Source organism: Aulonocara sp. 'chitande type north' Nkhata Bay, linkage group LG5, assembly GCF_057382095.1.
Source record: "Aulonocara sp. 'chitande type north' Nkhata Bay isolate Kocher_YH1m ecotype deep benthic linkage group LG5, A_spYH_male_GT1.1, whole genome shotgun sequence".
NCBI lineage: Eukaryota > Metazoa > Chordata > Actinopteri > Cichliformes > Cichlidae > Aulonocara > Aulonocara sp. 'chitande type north' Nkhata Bay.
The window spans coordinates 33,900,218-33,927,012 of record NC_141348.1 but is presented as its reverse complement, the minus strand read 5'-3'; the positions used below and the strand labels follow the sequence as shown (position 1 = coordinate 33,927,012).

The following is a 26,795-nucleotide window of genomic DNA, read 5'->3' as shown; positions in this document are numbered from 1 at the left end:
GAAACCTCTAGATTCAACTGAACAAAACACAACATTTTTTAAACCATTCACTAAGGCTTCTAGCCTGTTTTAACGAGCCAGGTCACAAATGTTTCTGTGTCAGCATGCAGTCAAATAAGATATTATTGTTATACACAGCTATTGGTGGAGTCCGTTATTTTTTAGATAATATTTAACCAATCTGTCAGAAATCAACACGAAGAGAAAGTGGAGGACGCCGTTTTCTTATATTTTCCTGATATCACATTTGGGAAAACACAAAGCCCAAGTAGATCTCAGGTGGGCCAGACCAATAAAACCATTGGGTAATTTTTTCAAACCTCTGAAGAGGACTTTTCCAGGGAGTTGGACGGCTTTACCTGTCATGATTAATGAGCCTATACAGTAAGCAGAAAGATATGGATTGGATAAAACGTTAACCAAAGTAATACAGTTGTAAAGGATTTCTATTTAAGTCTTTATTAATGAAGGTAGGGGATAACTTTGCTTTATGCACCCTGGGTTTTTATTTTATTAACAGTAATAACCTTGTGCATATAGTTTAAAAGGTGTAACAGGTCAAGAACAAAGACCAGGCAATTGGAAATATGTTGAAACTCCTGCTGAGACAAATTGATTTAGAACCGGAAAAAAAATCCCAGACCCACTGGATCAGGTTACATGCAAGAATTTACTTGCAAAATTTTTTCCATCTATGGCTTTTTGGTATTTAAACATTATTAGCAATATGTCAAATCAGAATCAGAAAGACTTTATTTATCCCCAAGGGGCAATTAACATACAACAGAGCAGCATAATGTTGATGATAAGGACAATAAGAACAGGCGATAAGAGTGAGATAATAAATGGGTCATGGGTTTTGTGAAAGTGAACTTTTACATTGTTGGTGTCCATTGATGTAGCTACTGTAATTGGTTTTTTCTTATTAGCTTTCTTTGAAAGGATCTACATTTATCTGTGGCTGTTGGCAAGAAGGTTGAGCTTTAAAAAGAAAAATCAAAAAAGTATAGGTCATTGAGCAGATTGTGGATGCAGATTTTGAAAATGAAGCATTGGCATACTTTGTGCTGGTGAGTTAATGAGAATTATAAGGAAAATTGAGATTTCAGTTAGCTGTTAGGGGATTGATGAGGGTTTTTGGATCTTCCATCCAATCAGGCCATGTCCTGTTCAATGACTCTGCATTTCTTCAGTGTATTTTCTGGGAACCTGAACTCCCTCTGCCCCTTCTGTTGATGGGCTCTAACCAGCTGCTTGCATTATCATGACCATTCACTTTATTCTGTGAAGGTTTTACAATGATATTTTAGATAAAAGCGATAAGAGGTACCTGCTGATACTTGTTGTGGCAGTTCCTGTTAGGTCAGTGCATCAAACGTTGAGGTTGTGACAAAACTATAGTACAGTCCTGATCAAAAATTTAAGACCACTTAAAAATGGGGGGGATCAGGGGAACACACAGGATGGTCCAAAAGAGTGATGTTATTCTCCTGGAAGAAGTCCATTGTCCTGCGGGCATTGTCCACTGTAGCATTGTCCTGTTGGAAAACCCAGTCATTACCACACAGACAAGGGCCCTCAGGATTGAGGGATGCTCTCTGCAACATCTGGACATAGCCAGTAGGCATTTGATGCCCCTGCACCTCCTGAAGCTCCATTGTTCCACTGAAGGAAAAAACACCCCAGAACATTATGGCGCACCCTCCACTGTGGCGTGTAGAAAACATCTCAGGTGGGATCTGCTAGTCATGCCAGTAACGTTGGAAACCATTAGGACGACCAAGGTAAAAAAAAAATTCTCAGCAGAGAATAAAGCTTTCTTCCACCTTTTAATGTCCCATGTTTGGTGCTCTCTTGCAAACTCCAAACGGTCAGTTCTGTAGCGTTCAAGGCGACGAGACCTTTAAAAAAAAAAAAAAACATCTTCAAAGCCCTTCAATCTCAGATGCCGTCTGATGGTTATGGGGCTGCAGTCAGCACCAGTAACGGTCTCAATTTGGATCGGGGATCGTCCAGTGTCTTGACGGACAGCCAATTGGCTCCTCCGGCTCAATGCTGGTGAAATTTTTTTGGGGTCTTCCACTTGACTTTTTCGGTCCATAATCCTCAGGATTGTTTAAGAAATTCCAAATGACTGTCTTACTGCGTCCCACCTCAGCAGCAGTGGTGCGCTGCAAGAGATACTGTTTATGCAGTTCAACAACCCGACCACATTCAGAAAGGGAAAGGTTTTTTGCCTTTGTTATCTGAATATCATGACAATGTGACTACCTGATAGAAAATGACAATGAATCCACACTTTTGCACAGATTTGTTGTTTTAAAGGCATGTGGTCCTAAACTTCAGCAGCTGTAAAACAGCCTGTTTCAGTTTAAGCTTTGTTTTCAATAAATTTCACGCTCAAACATTTTTTGTCTCACTCACATTTCTTATTGTTGCATGTTAAAGCTGTACTTGGAGCCTCGTTAACATCCAACCATGCAAAATATGATTTTTTTTTTTTGCCATTTTTCAAGTGGTCTTAAACTTTTGATCAGAACTGTATTTATTGGTGTCCCATGATGCTGTTTGATGTACAGTGGAAGCTGAAGAGGAGGGAACGATAGAGGTGTAGACGTGTGATTTAAATTTGTGGTTCTTGGATTTAAAATATTTGAACTGTAGACAGAGAAAGCAGATTTATTCCCCCAGGCAGTGCATATGTTTCTGAGAAGGAGATTTATAAGATTTACAATCTTTTCAGAAAAATAAAAGGGAGAGGGAAATGTGTGTTCAGCAACTTTTAACTTACAAAGTCTTGTGAGGAGGAACTACTAAAACTGGAATGGAAGATTAAAAGATAATATCAAAAACATGAGGTGGTTTGATAATCCTTGTGAGAGTATTACATCATCAATTCAGGCAGAGGCAGGTGATTGGAAGTAATTAGCAGAATCTGTAGAAGGGACGATTAATGATAAGTATGAGAATTACTTTTTGCGCAGTTTTTATGGATACAATCTTCTAAATACACTTTAGTCATTATTAAAACATAACAAAACCAAGAGCACAGAGCTCAAAAAGAATAAACACAGGAAATTTCAGGAAATACAATGTCTCAGAAAAAATGTATTAGTCACAACACAATTTCAGAAAGCACCCCATAAATGAAAAACAACAAACTTAAAATGTATTTTTTTTAAAACAAACAATGAAACTCAATGTTCCCTTTCAGTCGATTCACTCGGTACAAGACATAAGTATGGGATATCATGCCCTCGCGTGTCCTGGCTGAAGAAACCTTTATTCACGCCTTTAAGGCAGATGACGTGTGATGACACGCGCACGGCCCTGCCTGCACATATAGCCGCTGTCATCACAGTCATCCCTCAGTTCTTACGCTCTTCACCTCGCTGAGAACACCTCTGCTCAGTTGGGCTAGCTAGCTGCTGCTAGTTAGCTCCGTTGTCTGCCGACTTGAACTTAGCTTAACTGCCCCTGTTGGTGTTAGCCTCCACTGCGCAGTTGGTGCGTAGGCTGCCCATGGAGCGATAATTTCAAGTTTTCCTGTGCAGCGTTTTGCTTTGCGTTTTGGAATGAACTCCAAACCGAAGCGAGCAAAGCAGAAATCTTCTGTTCGCCCCTGTTCTCAGGGATGCGGTTTCTCTTTGCACAACAGCGACCAGCACGATGCCTGCCCTGTCTGCCTGGGGATTGTCCACGCTAGGAGAGTGTTGACGGAGCCCGAAGCCAGCTCCGGCACTTGACCCTGGAAAGATGGGTGACGTTTGTGGAAAAAGTGCTGGGACGCTCGGCTGTTGCACGGCATGACCCTCTCCTTTCCGAGTCTGGTGCCCCAGCTTCATCCAAGTCTGAAGACAAGGATTATCCGGTCGATGTCCCCGCAATTAGCTGGGCTGACCACATGGAATATGTTGACGGGTTAGCCGATGACAAGCCGGGAACCATGCAGGAGCGCTGACGGGCTTCAGCCTGGGTTGAAGCCCGCCAGCGCTCCCCAGGAAGACGATGACGTGCTGGACATCGGCCTGGACATGCATGGTTTGTCGGAGGATGAGCAGGAGAGCTCATTGTCGGTCCAAGATGCTGCGGCTGCTGCACCGGTCGGCCACGATGACACCTCTCTTTTCTCCCTGTTTCGCTGTGCTGCTGAGAAGCTGCAAGTGGACTGACCCTCTCCTCTGCCAGCTCAGAAGCCGTCATGGTTTGCGGGTTTTTGGAAATATGCTCGCTTTCCAGCCGCGCACGTTTGTCGGAGCACAGAGTGGCCGCGTTTCATCGTTGCCTCGCTCAGTTTCAGCTGGGACGCAGACTGCGTTTCCAGACAATATTACGTTTCTTGGGCAGGATGGCATCTATGATCGCTGTAATGCCACTTGGACTGTTAAAAATGAGAGCATTTCAACGCTGGACTCTCTCTCACCACCTGTGTGCATCAGATCAGGAGGCTGCCGGTAACCGCGTCTTGCATGCTAGCTCTCTGTCCCTGGAGGGAGCTCGGGCTGCTGCATCAGGGCTCTCAGATGCTTCCCTAAGAGTGCGGGGAGCGCTGTGCGAGAGTGCATCAGTGAGAGGGATCTGGTCAGAAACCCAGCGCGAGCTGCACATCAACCACTTAGAGCTGTTAGCAGTGTTCTTAGCTCTAAAACATTTCCATCCAGTCCTGGAGGGCCAGCATGTCTTAGTCAGGACGGACAATTCAACAGTGGTGTCTTACATAAACAGGCAGGGAGGAACACGCTCTCTTCCCCTGTTGAAGCTGTCTTGCTCTCTGCTGTTATGGTGCAGTGTGGGGCCGGACCTTCTCTCCAGGGGGGGTCCTCTGGAGAGATAATGGAGGTTACACCCTTTAATAGTGGCTCAAATTCAGGAACTATTTGGCAAGAGGCAAATAGATCTTTTTGCTTCCAGGGAAAATACTCACTGCCCCCTGTTCTTCTCCATAATCGACCACAATGGTCGATTATGGAGACCATTGTGGGCTTGGACGCGCTAGCGCACCAATGGCCAGACGTGCTCCTGTATGCATTTCCCCCAGTGGAAATGATATCTCCAGTTCTAGAGAGAGTGCATCGGCATTCCCTCTCTCTGATTCTAGTGGCCCCTTGGTGGCCCACAAGGTCATGGTATGCAGAGATAATCAGCCTGCTAGCAGCGAGTCCTTGGCAGCTTCCTCTCCGCAGGGACCTCCTCTCTCAGGCAGGAGGAGAAGTGGTTCATCCGCACCCGGATCTGTGGCGCCTTCATGCTTACCTGCTGAGAGGTTAAACTTGATTGCTAAGGGTTTGCCACCTAGTGTGATAGCGACAAGCTAGGGCCTCATCTACTAGAGGCTTGTGTGCTTACAAATGGTGAGCCTTCGAGCAATGGTGCCAGGACCGCCACACTCTCCCATTTCAGTGCTCTATTGTGGATGTTTTGACATTCCTGCAGGAGCTGCTGGATAAGGGCCTTTCATTTTTGACAATTAAGGTTTATTTAGTAGCTATATCTGCTTGTCATATTGGCTTTGACGGGGTGACACCAGGTGCACATCCCCTTGCCATACGTTTTCTAAAAGGGGTTCGCCAGCTTAGACCCAAGCTTAAGTCCAGCGTCCCTGCTTGGGACTTGTCTTTGGTGCTGGAGGCTGTTATAGCCCCCCGTTTGAACCCATTGAGTCTGTGGATATGAAATTTCTTTCATATAAGACTGCATTACTTCTCACTTTGGCTTCAGCAAAGCGAGTGGGTGACCTTCATGCGCTGTCTGTGCATCCCTCCTGCACACAGTTCTCTCCTGATGGCCACAAGGTCATATTGCGTCCAAATGCTGCCTATTTTCCCAAGATCATTCCTGCATCTTATAGCTCAATGGAGTTCAGTTGTGGAGCTTTTACTCCCCTCCTTTTGCATCTGAGGAGCAGAGGAGGATGCATTCTCTTTGTCCAGTGCGTGTGCTACGCATCTACATTGAGCGCACTCAGGATGTGCGCTTATGTCAACAGTACATTTGCATAATGATTTAATAATTTATAAGATTGGGGAAACCTGCAGTCAGCTGAGACTGAAGAAGTCACTTGGATGAGTGATGAAACGTTTCTCCCACAAAACGCTACGTCCAGATGAACAGAATCAACTTTTGGAGATTTAATTACCTGGATGATTGAGCATGCATCAAGATGTACACACAACAACCTTTTAGAAATGTGTCTTTTAGAAATTTTGCACAAGAATGACAAAAAACCCCCTACAGAAAACAGAAAATTAGCATTTAACTTGGAAGATGGAAGATGCTGGGCCTTTTTCTGTTCTTAAACATTACTACAAGTGTTTGGTGTTAAAGGCATTGTTCTTCTCTGTTTCTGTGCTGCTTTCATTTTAAGCTGAGTTTGAAAAACTAACCTAAAGGTTTGTTGTGTTTTTTGAAAAGTCATAAGAGCCACTCTACCAATATGATTAATATGCTGTTTTAACCTACAGTGTTAAAATTATTTGCCAATAAATCACTTTAGAACTGAGCATAATCCAAACGTACAGTAATTTGTGTCAAATTATGTTGCACTAATTTTTAACTGTACAAATAGAAGGAAAAATATGCTCCATTTCAAGTGACCTTAACTACACTGCAACTGGGACCCAACAACTTGACCTCTTTTTAGACATTCGGAGCATCATGACATTCATCTATTCCCCCCCCCCCCCCCCCCCCCCCCCCCTTTAACTACCTTCAGCAAATAAAGAAATTTGGTAGATTAAAGTCATAACTGGAGGAGAAAATGGAAGACACAAAAGGACATGAAAATAATAAAGCTGAAGATGGAGTATAGTTAGAGGACTAAAAGTAGAGGGTGAAGAGAGGTAAAAGCCCTGATGTTAGGACTGTGATTGTGTGTGTGTGTCTGTGTGTGTATGACTGTGAGACGTGGCAGAACGAGGCCTAGCCAAATGGCAGATCTGTTCCATATGTTTCCTGGAGACAGAGAGCGAAAGAGAGAGAGGCAGTTCCCCTCTACCCCACCCACAGCTCATGGAGTCTTTATTTAAAAAGACAAAACAGACCAGAAGCAAACCATCCATATCCCTACTGTACTTCAGTTTAGGCTAATTTTCTTTAAACTATAGATAATAGTTTCAGGTAAAGATGGAGGTGACGAGTTCACTCGGCAGGTGTTGGATATCTGGGAGTTTGCAGGAACTGTTGCTCCTTAAACTCCCAGAGAAGCTGAGAGAGAAAAGAAAAGATACAGCCTGTCATGCTTTTCACTCTGGTTTGATCTCATTTTTCACTGCCATATTCAGTCATGTTGCTTATTTATCGCATCTATATATACAGTAAATAGGGAATCTGGAGTTCTGCAGGACCTGGGCACCTTCTAGTCACTGAGTCATGTGTCTGTCCAATGCGCTATTGTTATTGCTACTAAAGGTGGTTCTACAAGCTGTTGAATCATGGGGTGTATAGTTTTTCACATGTTCCTTCTGCATGTTGGTTTTATTTTTGTTAAATAAGTAATTAACATTATTTGAAATGTCATGTTATTCATCCGAGGTTCAATTTAAATAATTTTAGAACCTACTATCGTCCAATCTCTTTCTTATTATGTTTTTATGTAAGAGCTTGAAAGTGTTTGGGGTTTCTTTGTTTTTTGGGGGGTTTTTTGGGGTTTTTTTGGGGGGGGGGGGTCCACATGGCTGTGTTTAACTTGTCAAATAGTTTTTGTTAGCAGACCTGGAATGCAGAACCTTTTATGTCTGCAATCAACACAATATTTTGAAAAACCTTCCATGAAAACCCAATAGAGGGGGCACTTTTAAAGCCTATATCTTCATCTGTTAAACAAGACTAAAAATCCAGAATTTGGTTGCTAACAACAAAAGTGTCCATAGGGGAAAAAAAAAGAATACAGCGAAACGTAAATCAGGAACAAAACAAACTCGTGGTTTGAGGCAAGCTGCTATAACCACCAAGAACAATAATAAACATAAATACAGAAATATAAAGTTACAAGCTCGTTAAAGGCATATGTTACTCAGAGAAATAAACAACAACAAATATACCACCCACCTACTGTGTACAGTGGGTTTATTAAAAACACAGCCCAGCACCACTGTGCACTTTGACGCTTGCTGGTGACGATTTTCCTTTTTTTTATTTTAGTCCCATGGTTGGAAAATTCACTTATCACAGCTGGAGAGTGGATAGAGCAGAAACAATAACAACAATAATACTATCCAAAAAAAAGTAAAATACTATACAAAGATACTTATTTATTTCTTAATACATGATTATATTTCTTAAGTTAGCTAAAGCTATCAAATACTGACTACACCACTTTTAATATGCTGTACTTCATGATTGTTTACAGCTTGTTGTGCTGCCCCCAAGTGGCCTCAGTTGTTGCAGGTTTAAGCAGTGTAGCACTCTATGGTGTAATTTAGACACTTTTTTGGTGCATAGTAGGGCTGCACGATTTTGCATAAAATGAGAATCACGATTCTTTGGCTTAGAATTGAGATCATGATTCTCTCACAATTTTCTTTTCCAATATAAATATTTATTGCACTTATTAACTGCACATCAACTTCGTAACAGTTGAGACTTAACATAAAAACAATAAATAAAACATAAAAACAATAAATAAACATAAAAACAACAAATGTCTCACATTTTGTGGTTGCCGCAAAATGTTGTACTGCTTGAAATTCCGTCTCCACCGTTGCTCGACACTGCGTGTATAGAGCAGGTAGTGCAACAATAGAAAAATAGTTGCGGGACGGCACTGTGTAGCTTTGTCTAGGGTGTTGATCATTTTCCTAAATCCCTCGTTTTGCACAGTGTTGATCGGAGCCATATCTTTGGTCAGGTGATAAGTAATAGCCTCCGTAATTTCTTTGCGCCTGCGGGAGTTTGACGGGTATAGGGAAGCGCTGTATAAGGTTCCCGTTATTGATGTTTGGGTGGTTGACCGGGACGGATTTTCTCCTGTCACTTGCTCGTCATCCCTGACGTGCTCTCCGTTGTTTTTTTCCCTGCCAATTTTAGCATCACACGGCACAGCTTCTGTATCATGTGGTATAAGGCTCCGCCCTTGTCATTTGTTGAGCAGGAAGAGTGAGCGCTTGTTTTCATGCAGATTATGTCCCGGATCAAAATGCGGTGCAGTCGTCATCATCTTTTTTTTTTTTTATCGTTGTCATTTGGAAATGAGATGGCACATAAGTATGAATCGAGATCGCGATTTTCTAACGATTAATCGTGCGGCCCTAGTCCATAGTATAGTTTTAGGATGTACTGTTATGTCTGCCACTTTAAGTACATTGTCAGGAAGATCTAAACAAATTGGATTATTGCCATAAATAATTTATTTTTCTTGGTGATGATGTACGAGTTGATAAAGCCACTTTGATTTTATTTATTAAGGTTATGGTGGTGACCTTATGAAACCTTTACTGATATGTTGCTCTTCCTCTTCCATGTTCACGGAGTGGACAAAATATTAAAAGACCTTACCTTTTGTATCTGATGCAACCCAATACAAGAGTATACATTGTCCTATAGTCCTGGATCAGGCTTGCCACACCCTTAAGAGGCTCCATTTTAACAGATGTCTTGTCCTTCCTTCAATTTTGTGGCAATGATGCACAGGATGTCTACAATTTCCATCTCAGTGATGATACAGCTAAACATTAGGTCTAAACATTAACTCTTTGGCATGAATAGTTACTGTGTTGTACAGTGCTGATAAAATGCTGTAGCAAGCAGTTTTAAATGTACAATGGAAAAGTGCTTTTGTAAGTTAAATGTTGCATAAAAGGAATGATTAGAAGATTTACAAGAGCTGTCAGGCTTTCACTTTTTCCCGAGTCTGGCCCTTTGGAGACATACTTTTTTTTAAAAGTAGTGGTAGACTTGGCTGTAATGGCAGAGAACATAAAGAACAAAGAAAACTTTTGTCAAATTAAAATCTGGTTCTGGATTCGTTTCCAGACCTCCACTGACACGGAGAGAAATGCCTCTAACTTTTTATTGTGCAGTGACATCTTCTGGAGAATAAATGTTGCTGCTCTTTATCAGCCTCATGTTAGATAAACTGGTCCAAGTATCAGCATTAGGCTGGATAATTCATTTTCTTGGTCCGAACTAATTGGTTTTGGACTAACTTGACAATATTTCATAATTAATGAAACAATCATCAACCTAAACTTTACAGCGCGTAGGTTAGAAGGGATTACCAAGATGTTTTGCTTAGAATCAGTTGTCAATTGCCCCTTGGGGATAAATAAAGTCTTCTGAATCTGAATCTGAGAATTCGCTAGAAAACAAAAACAAACAATCTGATGAAGAGCAGGTGTCCTCGAAATGTCACCAGGCACAACAAATAAGGAATCTGGAGTTCTGCCTTGTGTGAACCGTTACTTCTTGTTCTTTGTCTCATCAGTTGGCAGCCATCTTGAGAGGGCACTGTGCAATTATTCGAGCATTTATTGTGAAGCATTATCTAAAAAAAAAAAAAAAAAAAAAAAAGTTTACCCCAAAGTAAATCTTTGAAAAGTTTTCCCTTGGAAGTGGGTAGTTACTTCTACCACACTTGTTGTTGTCAAATTCTCTGATACATTTCAAGGATTTTGGCATTTTTTGAGTGCCATGTCTCTAGTGTACAGAGACTCAACATTTGTCAATTTGCTAAAATTTTATTAAGGATTTTTTTCTTTCTTTTCCGTCTTAAAAATTTTAACTGAATAGTTTTATAAAGCTTGGGCGAAAATCCCTTTAAATGTTCAACATTTGCTAGTTTCTGATATTTTGTAGACTAAATGACATTCATAATGTTTAGTCAAAAATGTCTGAAGGCTGCAGTTCACACATAATTTTCTTGATGTTATAAATAAAATTGTATGTATTTTATATTATGCAAATATAACCAAACTATTATTATTTTTTATTTAAGTTTTATAAAAAATAGACTTTAACTTTCCTTGGTTTCATTTTTGAATATGTGTATACAGCTTATTTTCATTTGAAAATGAATTAATAAAATTCTAAGATTCCCAAATAGAAATGATAAATTCACCTATTTTATTTTTTAAAATAAAAAGTCAAGACTTACATGTGGAGATGTTCCAGTTTTATTTAGCGACATCCTCAATAAATATAGCACCATTTCAGATCAGAGACCATTGGAAGAAACAGGGACATGGTTGACCATGAGATGTTCTCAGATATCCAGATTATGAATCCTCCTATCTTATTATTTTAAAATTAACTGTAGTTCACATGGATGCTATAGTTCTCTTAAACAGGGGTAAATTTATACATTAGTTACAGGTAATCAGTATATCCCCAGTCCTGCAGAGGACGTATTTGCCTCAAGACCAATGTATAATCCAGTCTGACATTAGGCTGTCAGCTTCTAAATAAAAACATAACAAACATGCATTGAGATAATGTAAAATATCCACAGACATGGGGCTTCAAAGTGACACTTCATCACTGTGTGCAAAGTGCACTTCATAATGCCAACACCACTGACCGTACAGACTTCTGCTGGAAGAAAAAGATATTTCAGTATAGGTGTAGCTGTTCAGCTCCTGTTAGTGGCCTCTAGTGACTCTTCTACGATAATTACAACATCTAATTTGAAAAAAAAGGCTTCTTCATAATACAAATAAAGTTTTTGTAAGTATTACAAAGACTTAAACACTTTTCTACTCTACATCTCATTAAACAATGCTTACAGTTTTAAAATTAGAAAGAAAATAATAAGAAAAAAAGAATCTCCTTTCTTTAAACAATACATGTACAGCATGTAATACCACTCGTATCATTGGGTGATTTTGCTCAAAAAGTGACCAGAGGGAGGCGCTTTATTCCTAAGAAAGTGTACAGAATAAAAGCTATAAGGCAAAAGCTAAACATCCTATCATGCACCTTACAAAGGTGAGCAGGGCGCTTGTTTTAAGATTTGATTGTAATGCTGTTCGTTCTGTGACATCCTTCTATTTCATGATGTTTGTAGCTGCTAAAAACATTTCCTAGTGTTATAACTTATGATATCATTTTCATCTTCATCAGGGTGTAAATGGTACTTTCATTCCCTGTGTGCTACAGGTTCAAATATACATCTTTCTAGTTTGTTTGTTTTTTAACGGTTAACCCTTTAATAGGAGAGTTTAATCTGTTTTTAGCCTATCAGAATTATTTCCAGCTATGTCCTTATTTTATCATTTCCCTCCACACTACTTTCTGAAGTTTCCAAGCTGTACACCCCTCCGTCCGGTCACGCAGCGAAAGGTTGCCGGCTGTATGGCCCAGTATTTAACAGGGTTGGCAAAGAGACTGATGCCAGTGTACAGGTTCTTCTTGCTGTCGTCCCTGATGGGACAGAAGTCGTTGATTCCCACACTGCTGATTTTGTTGCCATGGAGGAAAATTACCTGAACAGATGGACAGGATTTTGTGTTAGTTATTCTTCTGCTTTTTTTTTTTTTTTTTTTTTTTTTTTTACAGCAAACTACGCATGAGTAAAAGTTATGCGTTATTACTGCTTTATTGCTACACTGGAACCTCATAAACACAACCCAATAGGAGGAATGGTCTGTTAGGCATTACTTAATGACTCCAGGTTGCTAAGTTAAAGGAGTCTTGTCTTGCTTGGAAGGCTGAAATATATTCCTGCAAACATATTTTCCTTTTTTATTTACATTGTGACTGAGTCATTCTACAAGAACCATATCATGACTGTGAGACTTCTGCTCAAGCTACTCTTATATTGGAGTAGTGGTGGAAGCTCTCATGTTTGTTCCACTTACACATTAGCAGCTGTGAGTGTATATAAGTGGAAAAAAGTTACACCAGGATTATACTCGCTTGTGGACATGCACACAGACGGCTGCAGACACCACAGATGTTTAGTTTTTTTGCCAAACTTTTGGAGTACAAAACCTTTGGAGTACACCATGAGAACACATCCAAAGTACATGTCACATGTCATACTTCAACAAGTACTTCAACAAACAAGTCTCACAAATCAGCAGACATCTTAAAACTCCTCTAGGCACTAATTTGGGCAATTATTTTAGAGGATTATATACATTGCACCTTTAAGTTTAAGTAAGGAATTATTTTGTCAGAAAAGGGTTTTGAAAAAGTGCATTCCACCTGCAAGTTTTTTTTTTCTTGTAGTGCAGTGACCCTCAAGTTCACTCATATGAAATAATGAAAATGCTCAGATTAGAGGAGAACCTGCATACTCAGGGACATATAAAATATAGTCTGCTCTCACATCCACATGCAAGAATAGGCTTGCGTAAAAAAGACACTGAAGGTAATAATGCCAAACAGGCCTAGACATCAGTCAGCAATTCTTTGGCAACCACAGAGTATAAGGGAGGAATGATTTTTAAAAAAAACAGTTGGAAAGTGGTTGCTGGGTCTCATTAGGTTGTCTTTGCTTTGGTTGCTGAAGATTTTCCTGTTCACCCATAGTTTGCATGGAAGACCCTGACCTGTTTGGACACTCACCAGTTACTCACTGAATAATATTGAAATAGTTGAAAACCGAATGGAGGTTTCTGGTACAAGTTAAGCTACTTTCAAGGTGCATGAAGAATAGCAATAGCTTTTTTACCAATTTCACCTACAGCCAGCTAGCAACCTCCAACAACTGCTCACTGATCGGTTGTTGCCAGGGGGTCAACAATGAGTCTCTAGGCCTTTGTCAATTTGGTCTAAAACATCTGTTGTTATAGTAAAAGGACGCTCACCCACAAATAAAGTTTGCACAGTTATGACTTACAGAGGTTTGAGTTGTGCTGCTAATTTTATTTACCAAAGTCGCAGCATTGTGACAGTGTCCATATCTCACCTGTAGGTAGCGCAGGGAACTAAGGCCATTCGGGACCTTTCTCATACGGTTGTTGTCCAGGTAGATCTCACGGATTTTCGGGGTGTTGGCAAGGCTGCCATTTTCTACATACTTGATCTGGTTAAAAGCTAGTCCTAGCCTGTAAAATTAACAAGTTATTAAGATATAGAAGCTTAAAAAAAATTTAACATCTTGCATAATTGCTTAATATCGGTCTGTTGTTCCTAACTTATGGTGCCCTGGTGGTGCAAGATTGCAGGTGGGAACTAGAATCAGTCTTTAGGAAATCATTAGTATCATGCTGTGGAGTGAAAACACTATAAATTGTGACAGTGTTTTTTTTTCCTTTTAATTCTGGTGTCAGTTTTATTTCTGAATGTTTGAGTAAACAGTCACCAGTGTTTACAAATTTGTTATTCCTGTTGATTGAAAAGTTAAGTTAATCTAACCAAAAGCATGAAGGAGAAATCTGTGTTAGTGAAGGATGTCTTTTAAAAAATCAGCTTTTAGGTTAAAGGATTGGTGGTTTTCACCTCTGTAAGTTTTTATATCTGATGAAGTCTTCTATTTCCACCTTAGAGATCTTGTTGTAGTCCAGACTCAGTTCTGTAATGGAGGATGGGAAATCTGGAAGACACAACATACAGTGATTATAAGCAGTGTAAGTAGCACATTAAGATGATTTATTTCTTATGATCTTTTGTAATGATTTGACAAAAAACTTATCAAATTACATCATATTAATTGAAGTTAGTGGTTTTACGGCTAACTTTACTGTGTAGCTAGGTCCCAGTGTGTAAAACTGTCAGTGTATGAGGAGAAAGAAAAGTGTAAAAGCTTTTAAAATGAATTGTTTAAAACAGTAAAACATAACATGAGTGATATCCTACCTTTTGGTATGGAAGTTAGTTTGGCTTCCGCTATACCGATATACAGAGTCGACAGGCCATTAAAAGCTCCTATCTCAATTCCACTGTTGGTCAGAGGGTTGGCCCCCAGCTCTATTTGAGTAAGCACAAAACATCAGGTTTTATTATTAATGATTCATTATTTCAATAGAGAACCTGCATCAAGTAAAGTACAACAGATCTATTGTAATGACATTCTCATCTGTTGCTCTTGGAGATCTGTACAGCTTTGTTTACATTCTCTATAAATAGAATTAATCAATAAGCCTGGACAGCTTGCAAAGTCTTGACAATAGTCTTCTAAATGATCTATTGATAACAAAATCTTGGCTTGGTCTGCATAAGGTCTTGAAGTGATTGTGTTACTGATCGTATCATTCTGTCGCTGCTGTAATGGCAGAACTCTTTGTCCAAATGAAGTGTTATGTCTGTTTTCCACTGGTCTTTTGAAGGTGATTTATTGGGTTTTCATTGTTTTCTGTCTTACAATACACACTGTTACAATGATGGGTGCTCCTATTAAACATGGTCAAAGTTTCAAATAATGAGGTCATGTGCATGTATAAATATTCTTGTGAGCCAAAAGCTCAAGCCTAAAGCTCCACCATATCTATGTGGACATATTCACATTCACCACTGCCTTTAGAGAACAGCTATAGTTAACCAGACAGAAGAACCTAAAAGTGGGTCTTACCCAACACATGAAGTTTCCTCAAGCCCTTAAATGCATCCTTCTGAATTCTGTCGATCTGGTTTTCATGAAAGCGGAGTTCAATGACATTGGGAGGCAAATTTGCAGGGATCTCAATCAGCTGGTTGTAGGACAGATACAGCAGTCTGAGATTGTCCATGTTTTTGAAGGCCTTTGGATGAATCTTAGAGATCTTGTTGTTGATCAGAAACAGGCCCTGTTTTAGGGAAAAGGGGAACTTTAATAGAGCTTTATAGATTCAAATTCAGTTTTGCTTCATTTCCTGCACAAAGTTAAAGAGTGGAAAGTTTGAAACAGCAAAGAATGAACTTTTCTGGCCAACATTAAACCTGTGCTCGGTAAAAGGTTTTCAACAAAGAACAACATATGCTTATGATTGAAAACATTTATGTTTTGCTCAAGTTATGTTGTGCTTTTTTTGTAGTGTACTACAATAGTGAGACTTGAATCGTCATGAAGACTTTATTACATTTAGAATCAATGAGCAGACTATGAAGTAAACAACATTCAGCACTATCAAGATGCTGGTCAGTTGCACTATTCAAGCACTGTGACTAACCACAATAATAGCATGAAGTTCTGGTTTTGTTCAGTGTTTTAGGCCTTGATGTGTTTTATTCTCAGCTGAGAAAACATTGTCTACAGATCAAAGATAAAGCTTCTCTCAGCAGAGTTTTATAAAAAGTAGCTCTTTTTTTCCTTGAAGGCTGCTCTTGGACTGATATCAGTGCATTGTTTCTCCCTATCTCATAGCTGTAACAGTTACAAGACAGCATGGTCAGTCACTGATATCCTGGGGCTGAATGTGACTCATTTTAAATTTCAGAACCAGGTCTGTTCTTGTTGCCTTAGTACTAATTTGTGCTGTTTTTTTGTCTTTGGTGTGTCTCAGTTTAAAGGTCTAGGGAGAACAAAAAATGTGGCCAGTTTTATTTCAAAAGACCTCATCAGCTGGACATTATATTATGTTTATAACAACAGTCAACTTTTCCCATATTGACCCATGAGTATTGTGGGGTTTAAACTGCAAATTACATACATAATTTATTTATTAGCAGAAATATTTACATTTATGGTTTATGGTTCTAATTGTTTTATTTAATGTGTCATTAGGTCTGAATTTATGTAGTGTTAAGTGTACCATTAACAATTAATGGTTACCAGATTTTGTACCGTACTGACTTAAGTGACTTTGATGTTTCATTTTGGCCTCTTAGGGCTTCACAATTAATCCAGTTTTAGTTTCAGGTACAATTTTGGCTCCAAGCAAATATGAAAACAAGCTGATAAGATCAAACCATTATTATGCTGCATCCTTTCTTGAAATTATGCTTCACTTTTGTGTTTAATTATGAACCCAGTGCAATATTTCATTTAAAATGCTGCATTTTCACCCCTTCTGACTTCCTGCCGAGCTGCAATGCATTTAGGTCAGGCATGATGGATCTCTTTGTGGTAATTTGTGATTTCATTATAGACAAAACTATCCATGATCATTACTTTTGGCATAATCAGAAGTTTTTGCATTGTATTAAGTGTAAGAAACTATGCAGTCCTGCCCTCGGTTTGAGCTATTGCAGCTTGGATTTTTCCTAATTCATGGAAACTTTTAAACAAGAGGGTTTACTGGGGGAATAACTGTAAATGTAAATGCTAAGACAGCATACCATCAAACCTAATAATATACCTATGAGCTTCACCTAACTTTGTATTCTTGGGTTATTGTACAACAGGACATTTGCAAATAAACAAAGGCCTCAGTCACAGAGGTCAGTTTAGAGTTCTACTCTGCCCAGCTTAGAGCAGAAGAGCTGTGCTGATGTGTGAATACAGTATGTTTGAGTCAGCTCTTTTAATCTTTAGTAGAAAGATTGGTATGTCCAGTTATCCAGCATTATTTTTAATGATGTAATGCATTCCCCTCCATGTGCAGTATATGAGCATTGCTAAAACGTGCATTCTTTTGTAGTACTTGTACATAACATATGGAGGATGCATAATGTGACTGGAACTTATTTGCTTATGTAGTTTGGTTTTCTAAGGTGGACTGATGCCATTCAGTTACTACATTTGCTTGTAACTAACTTGCCGGCATGCTTCTTCATATATTAGATGTTAACAGTAAGTAGTTCTGATGTTCAGTGCACCATGCGCAGGGTAAACTAGTTCTTAAAGGATGCCTTACATAAAGCTTGTTGAGGTCTTTAAAGTCATCCTGCTGGATTTCAGTGATATCATTGTTTTGGAGATCAATCATCACTGTGTCTTCTGGAATCTTATCAGGAACAGATATCAGACCTGTTAAGAAAAAAACATAAATGCGTATTTAAAGGAAAGAGTTGGATCAGAAATGATGGAAATAATTGGGGTTTTTTTTTAACCGAGATACACATGTGAAAAAGAAATTGTTGTCTTTCTGATTATCCTAGGTCTCTGATAAAATATCAGTGGGTCATATGTCTGGGGTAATTATACCAAATAGTATTTCAGAAAAAAATCACAAGCTGCTGCTGCGTGTGCCAATAGTATATGAACGTTTGGTTAAAAAAATTTAAGTTATTGGAGTGATTGGCAGTGGACCCTTGGGTGTTTTCATAGCTTAATCCTAGTACCAAAGTATAAGAGAGCCCCACTTTACTGTAAGTTGGGCTTTTGGAGTTTAATGTACTGTAGTTCTTTAATGTACTTTAGTTCTAGAACTTTGACCACAAAACCAAATAGAAAATTTTAGTTTTTTGAAATGCTGGAAATGAAGGCTTTCCTGTTCCATTGGTGAGTTGTGTGTGAAAATTGTTTGGCTGCATTGCCCCTACATTTTAGAAAGTTCACATTAAATGTATATATGATGCCAAATTTCATCAGTGTCTTAACATTCATATATTTTGTTATATGACAACAGTTTAACAGTCAAATTGTTGTTAGTCCTGATCACTTTTTTAAATTCATATACTGTAATGCCTCCTGTAAACCCAAATCAGCAATGACTAAGTACTATCTCAGATATTCCTCTACAGTTTGTGGTCATGGTGATGTTAGTCATATATGCACCACCCAAATGTTGTTAATCAGCAAGGTTTAGGCAAGCATGTCTTACAAGATGTCATTAAGATTTTTTTTTAGCAATTAATGCTCAAGTGGATTTTGGAGACTGCTTTCAGTGGTAGATAAATCCTAAAACCTTGCAAGGCAGAGATTGCTGATATCCTTTTATAAAACTGATGTTAAAATAAATATTTATTTTAAAAAAACGTTTTCACATAGACAAATACAGCAACTACTACATGATTGCTGTTCTATTTTATGTATATGAGTGCCAGAAATAGAGAAGTAACTTAAGGCCAGACTAAACCATAGTCATATTTTTGTCATTGAATTTAACTGGAATAAACATAAGATTATCACTAGCCTTACCTATCATCTTATATGGCAGACTTAACATAGCGTTTTGAATTGAATGTGTTTTAGCACACTCCATGTTTCTAGTAACATAATATAACATAATGAGTTACTTCAGACTGAGTGTGTTCTAACCCTGGTCAGAGCACTGCACCACTCTGGGTGAGCAATGACAATGAGCTGGACAGTCCTCGTCATCGTAATCGTCGTCATCATCATCGTCGTCATCATCATCATCATCATTTGAATCCGACATCATGATTTCATGGATTTTTGTGTCATAGTTTTTCAGGTAGTCCATTACATTGATTGGTTGGTAGGGTTTGGCATTGCCTAGCGCCAGCAGGCAAAGCAAGAGGAAGATCCTCATGGTTTTATTAGAGTTATGGTTAAACAGCAGCCAAGGAGAACTCTAGGAAAGACAGGATAAATGAATGAAAAAATGAATACATTTACAATTACAGTTGCATCGTTGCATCCATGGTTGTTCCACTGGTGATTTTTTTTTTTTGTACCTGAACTTTTATTTCAGCCTGAACAAAACTGAAATTCACATACCAGTTATTTTTCTCAGCTCACTTTGTATTTCTAGTATAGTGTAATAACTGAGTAAAATGGTGCCTGCTAGATTTGTTAACCCCTCTTACTAGTGTTCTTATCATCCTTGTTTAAAGTAACTCAAAGTGCCATGTTTAAGTAGTCCCCAGTGTGGAGGTTGAACTTGATAGCATCACAAGAAAACTTTATTAATTAATTACCAGAATAGAAAACAACAGAACAAAACAGTTCTGGCACAGTATAAAGCACACTTACAGGATATAGTATTTAGTTAGCTGAGAACTGTCTATTCCAACCTTTTTTTAATCTAGTGATCTATCAGTCTTTTCTTGACTACATTTTTACTTAAAAAAAACTAATGCAGCTAGTGCCACAGTTAGGAACCACTGTAATGTATAATTGCTGATCATTCTGACTGTTGTGCTGCAGTTTTTCCTGGGTTGTGTTTTTTCCTAAAAACAATCCAGTCAGAGCTTTATAGGAACCACCATTCTAGATTGTTGGTGGTGTTGGAGCTTTATAAAACTAGTACTAATTTCACCATACACATGAGCAGTTTTTAGTGCATGAGTTAAATTTCATTTTTACAGCTTGATTTAAGAATATTACTAAAACAGTACATTTGAAAGTGCATGTGGACTTCCTGGAGAGATCAATTTTCATAAGTGCTACCCTTTTTTTCTACCAGTGTTTCCATGGAGCTCTCAAAACCTCCTCTGGAAAGGACTTCTTGCAGCCAACATAAATGTTTCTCCAGCTCTCACCTATTCACCATCTGTGGTCATTCACAACATGATTTATATATCCTCCTCGATTACATATTCACATAACCAGCCGAGAGAGGCTGACATTGTCTGGTTCCGTGCTTCTGCTAATCTTGATGGATTCTGAGCCGTGCAGTTCAACGTGCAGTCCACCCACAAATATGTGGTGGTGGTCGAGCATCCTGCTTTGACAGCAAATACTGCACAGCACCGACCCCCTTCCTCTGCCCCCAGTCTGTCTGTGTTCCACATGTGAACATTTAGCCCAAAAAAAACAACAAAAAAAAAACTATAAATACATCAAATGCTTCATGTATGCTTTCCAATTGTGCAGTAAGTTGGGAATAATTCTTCTTTGTTGTTGTTTTCTTTTCACTGAGTCAAACAACCATTGAAACCTTAGAAGTTTCATTAACTGCAGTCTGACTGGCGCAGCAAATATTTACATCTAAAGAGGCATTTCATAAGTATTCAAACCAGATGTCTTTCATTAGGACTCTCATAATCTTATTACCACTTACATTGAGAAATTATCTTTAATATCACTTGGTCTCAATTATTACATGTCTAGTCATGAAAAGGTCAGAAAATACTCGTCATTTTCCATTTCTAAACATCAGATGTCTTGTTCTCTTTGATCATCTGTCCTGAGTCTAAACATTCACTTTACAAACACCAAATCTAAAACTGAAGCTAAAACCAAAAGTCCTGGGCATGCTGATGATGATTTCAGAAATAATCAGTAAGAAATAGACACATTGACAGTCAACACTTAATTGATAGTCGGATTTATGCCTGAACCTTTTCTTTTTAATTTAGGGATTTTTAAAAATGTTGATACCATGGTTAGAGCCGTCTCCTATACATCTGGCATAGGAATTTTAATTAGAAACTATAAACTACCTTTTCCATGCATTTATGCATTTATTATTGGTACCATGACCGTATTTTGTATTTTTTGTCAAATGAGCAAAGACCCCAAGCAATGCATAAATGTATTACTCTTCTCAGTATAAAGCCTAAAACTAGACTGGTCTTTCAACATGAGACATATAAACTTAACTTCACTGTAAATTGATCTAAGCACAATCTTATTGCATGCAAGTAAGTATTTATCAGTATCAGGATGCCCTGCCATAGCCATCAGCAGTTTAAATTAAAATTGGCAGATTAGAATTTGCAGCCTAGTAATTTGGCTCTACCAAAACACCTCTAGTAACTTTAAAGGTAACAACAGAAGTCTTGCTAACTGACCACAGTACCATTAGCTTGCTGCATTAGAAATATGAATTGGTGTTTTTATAAACAAGAAATTAATCCAGGGTGTGTCCTACCTCAGCTGTCAGGTGTGTTTATGTCCTGGTTTAAACCCCACACAGTGAGCAGAGCAGCAGCAGGGTCCAGCTGGAAGGCTGAGAGTTGGATCCTCAGTCAATACATTCCCAGTGAACGAAGAACAGCATCACCCTTCCTCTCCGGGAAAAAAAAGGGGGGGGGGGGGAAGTGGTCCCCTGAACACCCCCACCAACGGAAAATTTCCACTGGTAAGGGTGAGAGGTTCGGTTTTAGTAAAGAGCTCTTGATTCTCTGAGTGATCACACCATCTGTAGGCCTGTGGGACTAAGTTTGAAAAGGCATTGTTAAGAGTTTAGTCATGTGCTTTTCATCAGGAGCTTTGAAGTAATGCCAGAATAGTTAGATTCAGACTCCTGTATGCTCAAGTCTTTATATATAGAACATACTGGTAGGTCTGTCACCACCCCTCCCTTCTCAGCCACATTAACTGTTTTACATCAGTGTGAATGGTTTCTTCTCTGAGGCACGTTGGCACTGGGTTAATAAAGGATAGTACAACTGTACAGCTGCTGTAGCGGTTTCGTTTGTCTAATTGAAACAACAGGGTGGAGTTGAGCCTGCCCTCTCAGAGATTTTAGGGTGATGGTGAAGGACTGGTAGACAGTTCATTTAGATCAATATTACTGAAGACTAGCGATCAGAAAATTTGAGGTAAACATGATATAAGAACACAGCAACAGTCTCTGAATATAGTTTACCCATAGGAAGTGGAAATGCATTTATACACTTTGGAAGAATATATCATATTATCAAAGTGGCTGAAGTATTTTATTTTTAAGCAAACAAAAGAAATGTTTGGCACTCAGTTTTCATTTTTGTGCACAAAAGTACATTTATTTGGCAGATTTACTTGTATTTAAACTGTAGAGATAAGTAGAAACATAACTGTTGTGCTTTGCATTTTTGCAAAGCTGCTGTCATGTCTGAATAAAGGTGTAAGGAACAGTTACATAACAAACCTTATGATATGTCTAGACCTTTTCTGTCTTCTTTCTAGAGCCAAAACTTTATGGAAAAAAAGAACTGAGAACAATTTCCATTATATCAGCCCACAGGCAGATGTCCACAATTCTAAACAACTTGTTAAGGTGTATTACTCTTTGGCAATGAAGTGATACACTCTTAAGGTGATACAACATACCATTACAGTCAGTCAGAACTGGCAGCTTGGTGTTATAAATGTCCTGTTTGTGGATTTGGAAAGCAGAGACAAAAGATAATTGGAGGTGATGCTTTGCAACATCAAATTAAAGTTTACTATATATTGTGCTCTGCGTGATGTTGTCTTAACAAGACACAGTAGGAAATCTTTCAGCTTTACATTTGAAGCAGGAATGAGAAGTACCTCCCAAGAATGGAAAAGCTAACAGCTTGTTCCCTCAGGGGTTCAAGTGTTATACAATTCCTTTTTCCATTTACTTCTGGTATTTTCTGCTGAGCTGAGCTGGAATTGCACAACTTATGGCTGAGCCAGACCATCCAAATATGCCCTGGTTTGGCAGTCAGAAGACCTGAAATGGGATCGGGTCTGTTTTGGTTTTAGTGAATCGTCTTTGTGGGGAAATCAAATTTTCCAAACCATCACAGATCTGGTTAAATAATCATCACATCAACAAGGAGCCTTCTGACTTCTTTCATGTGCAACAAACTTTTTGAAGGAAATTCCTAAACGTAAGCTCTCAGTTTTATCACTTGTTATTCCTACCACTAGCTTTTGACTTGGTATAGCAATAAATAAACTCATGAACAACTTGTGGGAAACGCAGCAAAAATCTGATTTTACCTCCAGGCTAAAAAAGGGAAAACATCTCTTGTTCCCAGAAGCTGGAAAATCAACATGCCCTGTTGATGTATGCCTCTCTGATGTATGGGTAGAACATGTCTCAAAGTTTAACTTTTACTTTTTAAACTTTCACGAATATATAGCTAATTTTACATTACATTTACATTTTGTGGTATTTTTCATAACTGGCTACATATATTTATGTAATTTGTCTTTTTAAAAGCGTGTTAAATAATGTGCTTGAGGCTAGTTGGATGCATTTAAGTAGTCTCACAGAACTATGTCCACTTCACGTATTAGATACCAGTAGCTTAAACACGTCCACCTTCTTGGTTAAAACCTCAGACTCAGTTTCCAGCTCCCCATAATCACAGCTTCATGGCTGTGTGCTGAAACAATAGCCTCTTGGGAGCCAGATTGTCAGTTTAAAAGATGCCATTTTCCCAAACACTGGAGGGATCTGATTAAACCATGATGTAACCCTACATGAGAGTTTTCTCTTTTTTGTGCCCTGTGTGAGGACTAAGACATTAAAGGTATTTGTCTGCACTGTAAGGACCACTAGCCCCACGGTATATCCTGTTGCGTCATGTTGATCTGGATGGTGGGTGGTCCTTTTGTCTTTCTGCCTACCCAGAAGCAAAGGCAAACTTCAAATTATTGAGCTTCTTTGTCTGAGCCAGGTATCCGTCATGCTGTCGTTTTCTGTTTTCATGCACACGAGCCCTTCGAAACCTCATACCTCTCAGCTGACTGGTCTGCCACAGAAAGATTTAATTCAGTAGCTGTAATAATCCAAAGAGGGGAAACTGGTTTGTGGTAGTGAAAATATTCTATGGCGTAATTGTTGGATTTATTGTCTTCAAACTGCAAATTAAATGTTAGAGATTATTTCCTGATGTGAGATGGTCTGCCTGACTGATGGAAGGCGGTCAGGATGTCTCTTCTCTCTAAGGATCTCATACTTTCCAACCCATCAGACGTCTATGACGGCGCTGGAACGGCTGGAACTTGTTGTGTTTTTGTGTTAAGGAGAATTTCCTCCATCTGGTAATTTCTTTTAATGCCGTAAGTCACGGGGGCAACTTCCAGGGCATCTAGCCAAAGAGTTGCCTCAGTGCTGTTGTTGCTTTAGTGCCACAGGAACGTTTTGAAGCCAGGAAACATTTTTAAAAGAACTGTGACCCTGCAACTCAGTGTGTTACCTGTTTCTGGCACTGTTACCCAGCCAGGCTATACAACAGAGCAGTGTTCACTAGCCCCACACTCCACCATGATCTCACCTCACCACAGTTCCACCCGACACTAATATTGATTATTGGTGTTTTGATTGTTTGTTTTTCTACTTTTGTTTTTTGTTTGTTTGTTTTAATGTGACATATATTCTTATTCATAAAACTAACTTTTGCTCACAAGTAACTGTTGGTCAGTAAGTACATTTAACTGCTATTCTAACTGAATTTAGTGATTTAACAATATATTTTAGGTATTCTCACATTGTTTTACTTCTAAATCTGTGTCAGTGGTCACTAGGGCTGCTACGATTAGTCGATTAGTCACGATTACATCAACTATCAAAATCGTCAACGACTAATTTAATAGTCGACACGTCGTTTGAAGCTTTGTAAGATCCCAAAAGACGCAGGAATAAGTAGTAGGATTTAAGAGTGTAATAACGGACTGAAACAGAAGATGGCAGCACTGCATGAAGAAGGATGATAGCTGCCGTTAAACCCCGAAGAAGAAGAAGCTGTGTCCCAGAATTCATAGCGCAGCCCATCGTTTCCAACAATGCTAGTTAGTAGGGATGGGTACCGGTGTCCGGTGCCATGATGGCACCGGTTCTGTCATAAACGGTAGTAACCAGACCGAAAAGCAGCGCACATTTCGGTGCTTTATTTCGGTGCTTTTTTTCCTGAGCTGTGATACATTTTAGATTCTAGCCAATAATTTTACGTTTCCGAGGATAGTAGGCGGGGCCAGGTACGTACGTTCTGTTAGAGCAGAGCTACAGATTAAAAATGTCCAAGGCGAAGCGGTCAAAAGTCTGGCTGTACTTCATAGCAAAATATGCAAACTCAGCAGCAACAAGTGCTTTAAGCTGATACTGTGATACTGTCAAAGGAGGTAACACCTCGAATCCGATGAAACACCTGGCGATGCATAGCGTTTTTTTTAAAAGCCCAGAAATGCGCCGTATTTGATAGCTTGCTGCGAGACCTCACACCGAGCACATCTACTGCGGGTGGGTTGCCTGTTATGCAACATCCCCCAAAAACACGAAGAGGAGAGTCCTGGCCCCTAGCCCTGCCAGTGTAGCAGAAATGATGACGGATAATGGTGGCAGCAGCCGTTCTTCTCTGCGTGAGTAGCTAATTTACGTTGAGTAGGCTAACCACGTTATTACATTAATGCATGTAAGGTGAACTAGCAAACATCATCATAGCTACATGCGGCTGTCTTCTTGTTTGATGGCAGATACTCCCTTCACCCTGGCTAAAAAGGCTAAAATGACCAAAGAAAAAGTGGAAAACAGTTAAACATGAGAGGTTTAGGACAAAGTTTGTTTTTTTTCCATTGTTTAAGCACTGCTTCCAGCCAAGAGTGATACCATATATGCCCCATAGCTGCAGAAAAGGCTAACATTGTTATATTTTTACAAAAAACAGTTGAACATGAGAGGTTTATGGACCAATTTTGTGTTCTCCATTCTTTAAGCACCGGTTTGAGCACCGGCACCGTTTCAAAAGTACCGATTTGGCACCGGTATCGGATAAAACCTAAACGATACCCATCCCTACTAGTTAGTTTTACTCTTATTATTCTTTCTGGGTCACAAAATAAACGTTTAACATATTTTCAGGCGAGAATGTAGCTGTGTAAACCTCAAATATCTGCTCAGTTTATCAAGACACCACATATTTTCAAACAAACATTTTCAAACATGATATATAAGTCACTTAGATAACTTAAAAGTCTTATTGTTATACCTTAGACACTTAAAGCTGTAAGCTAATGATAGTGCAGATGAATGCTGGTGCAATAAGCTGTATGTTTTACGTCCAATGGATGCATGGTCTGATTAGTCGACTAATCGCAAAAATAATCGGTGACTAGTCGACTATCAAAATAATCGTTTGTGGCAGCCCTAGTGGTCACCAGCAGTTTTAGCTTATGACCCCTTAAAACGAAGTAATTTTTGTTTTTGCACTGTGTTGGAATATTTATCCTGTACTTTACCAACATTTTGCTGCTATAGTTTGCATGCAAGACACAGACTTATCTCGAACAGTGTGGTCTTTTCCATCAAACCTTTTCCATCGAACCAGTATGTTCTACGTATACTTGTTGTAAAAAGTAGTCATTTGTGTTACTGTTACCTTCCTATCAGCTCAATGGGTATTCTCCTCTGAATTCTGGGATCAACATTAAAGAATCTGGCATAACTTTCACTCAGAGAATTGATGCACAC

At 39.0% G+C, this 26,795-nt stretch overlaps 2 protein-coding genes across 5 annotated transcripts in view; one reads left to right on the top strand and one right to left on the bottom strand.

The window, feature by feature from the left end:
• Positions 1 to 26,795, top strand: part of cenpp (centromere protein P) — a 110,908-nt gene that overhangs the window by 54,868 nt on the left and 29,245 nt on the right. The window lies entirely within an intron of this gene.
• aspn (asporin (LRR class 1)) lies at positions 11,093 to 21,848 on the bottom strand. Its single transcript, XM_086293114.1, has 8 exons — positions 21,519 to 21,848; positions 18,998 to 19,274; positions 17,652 to 17,764; positions 15,449 to 15,662; positions 14,737 to 14,847; positions 14,380 to 14,473; positions 13,847 to 13,985; positions 11,093 to 12,416 (listed from the first exon to the last, which is right to left on the bottom strand). The coding sequence occupies exons 2-8, from the start codon at positions 19,230 to 19,232 to the stop codon at positions 12,219 to 12,221; spliced, it is 1,104 nt and encodes a 367-aa protein (XP_086149240.1). The 5' UTR covers positions 19,233 to 19,274; positions 21,519 to 21,848; the 3' UTR covers positions 11,093 to 12,218.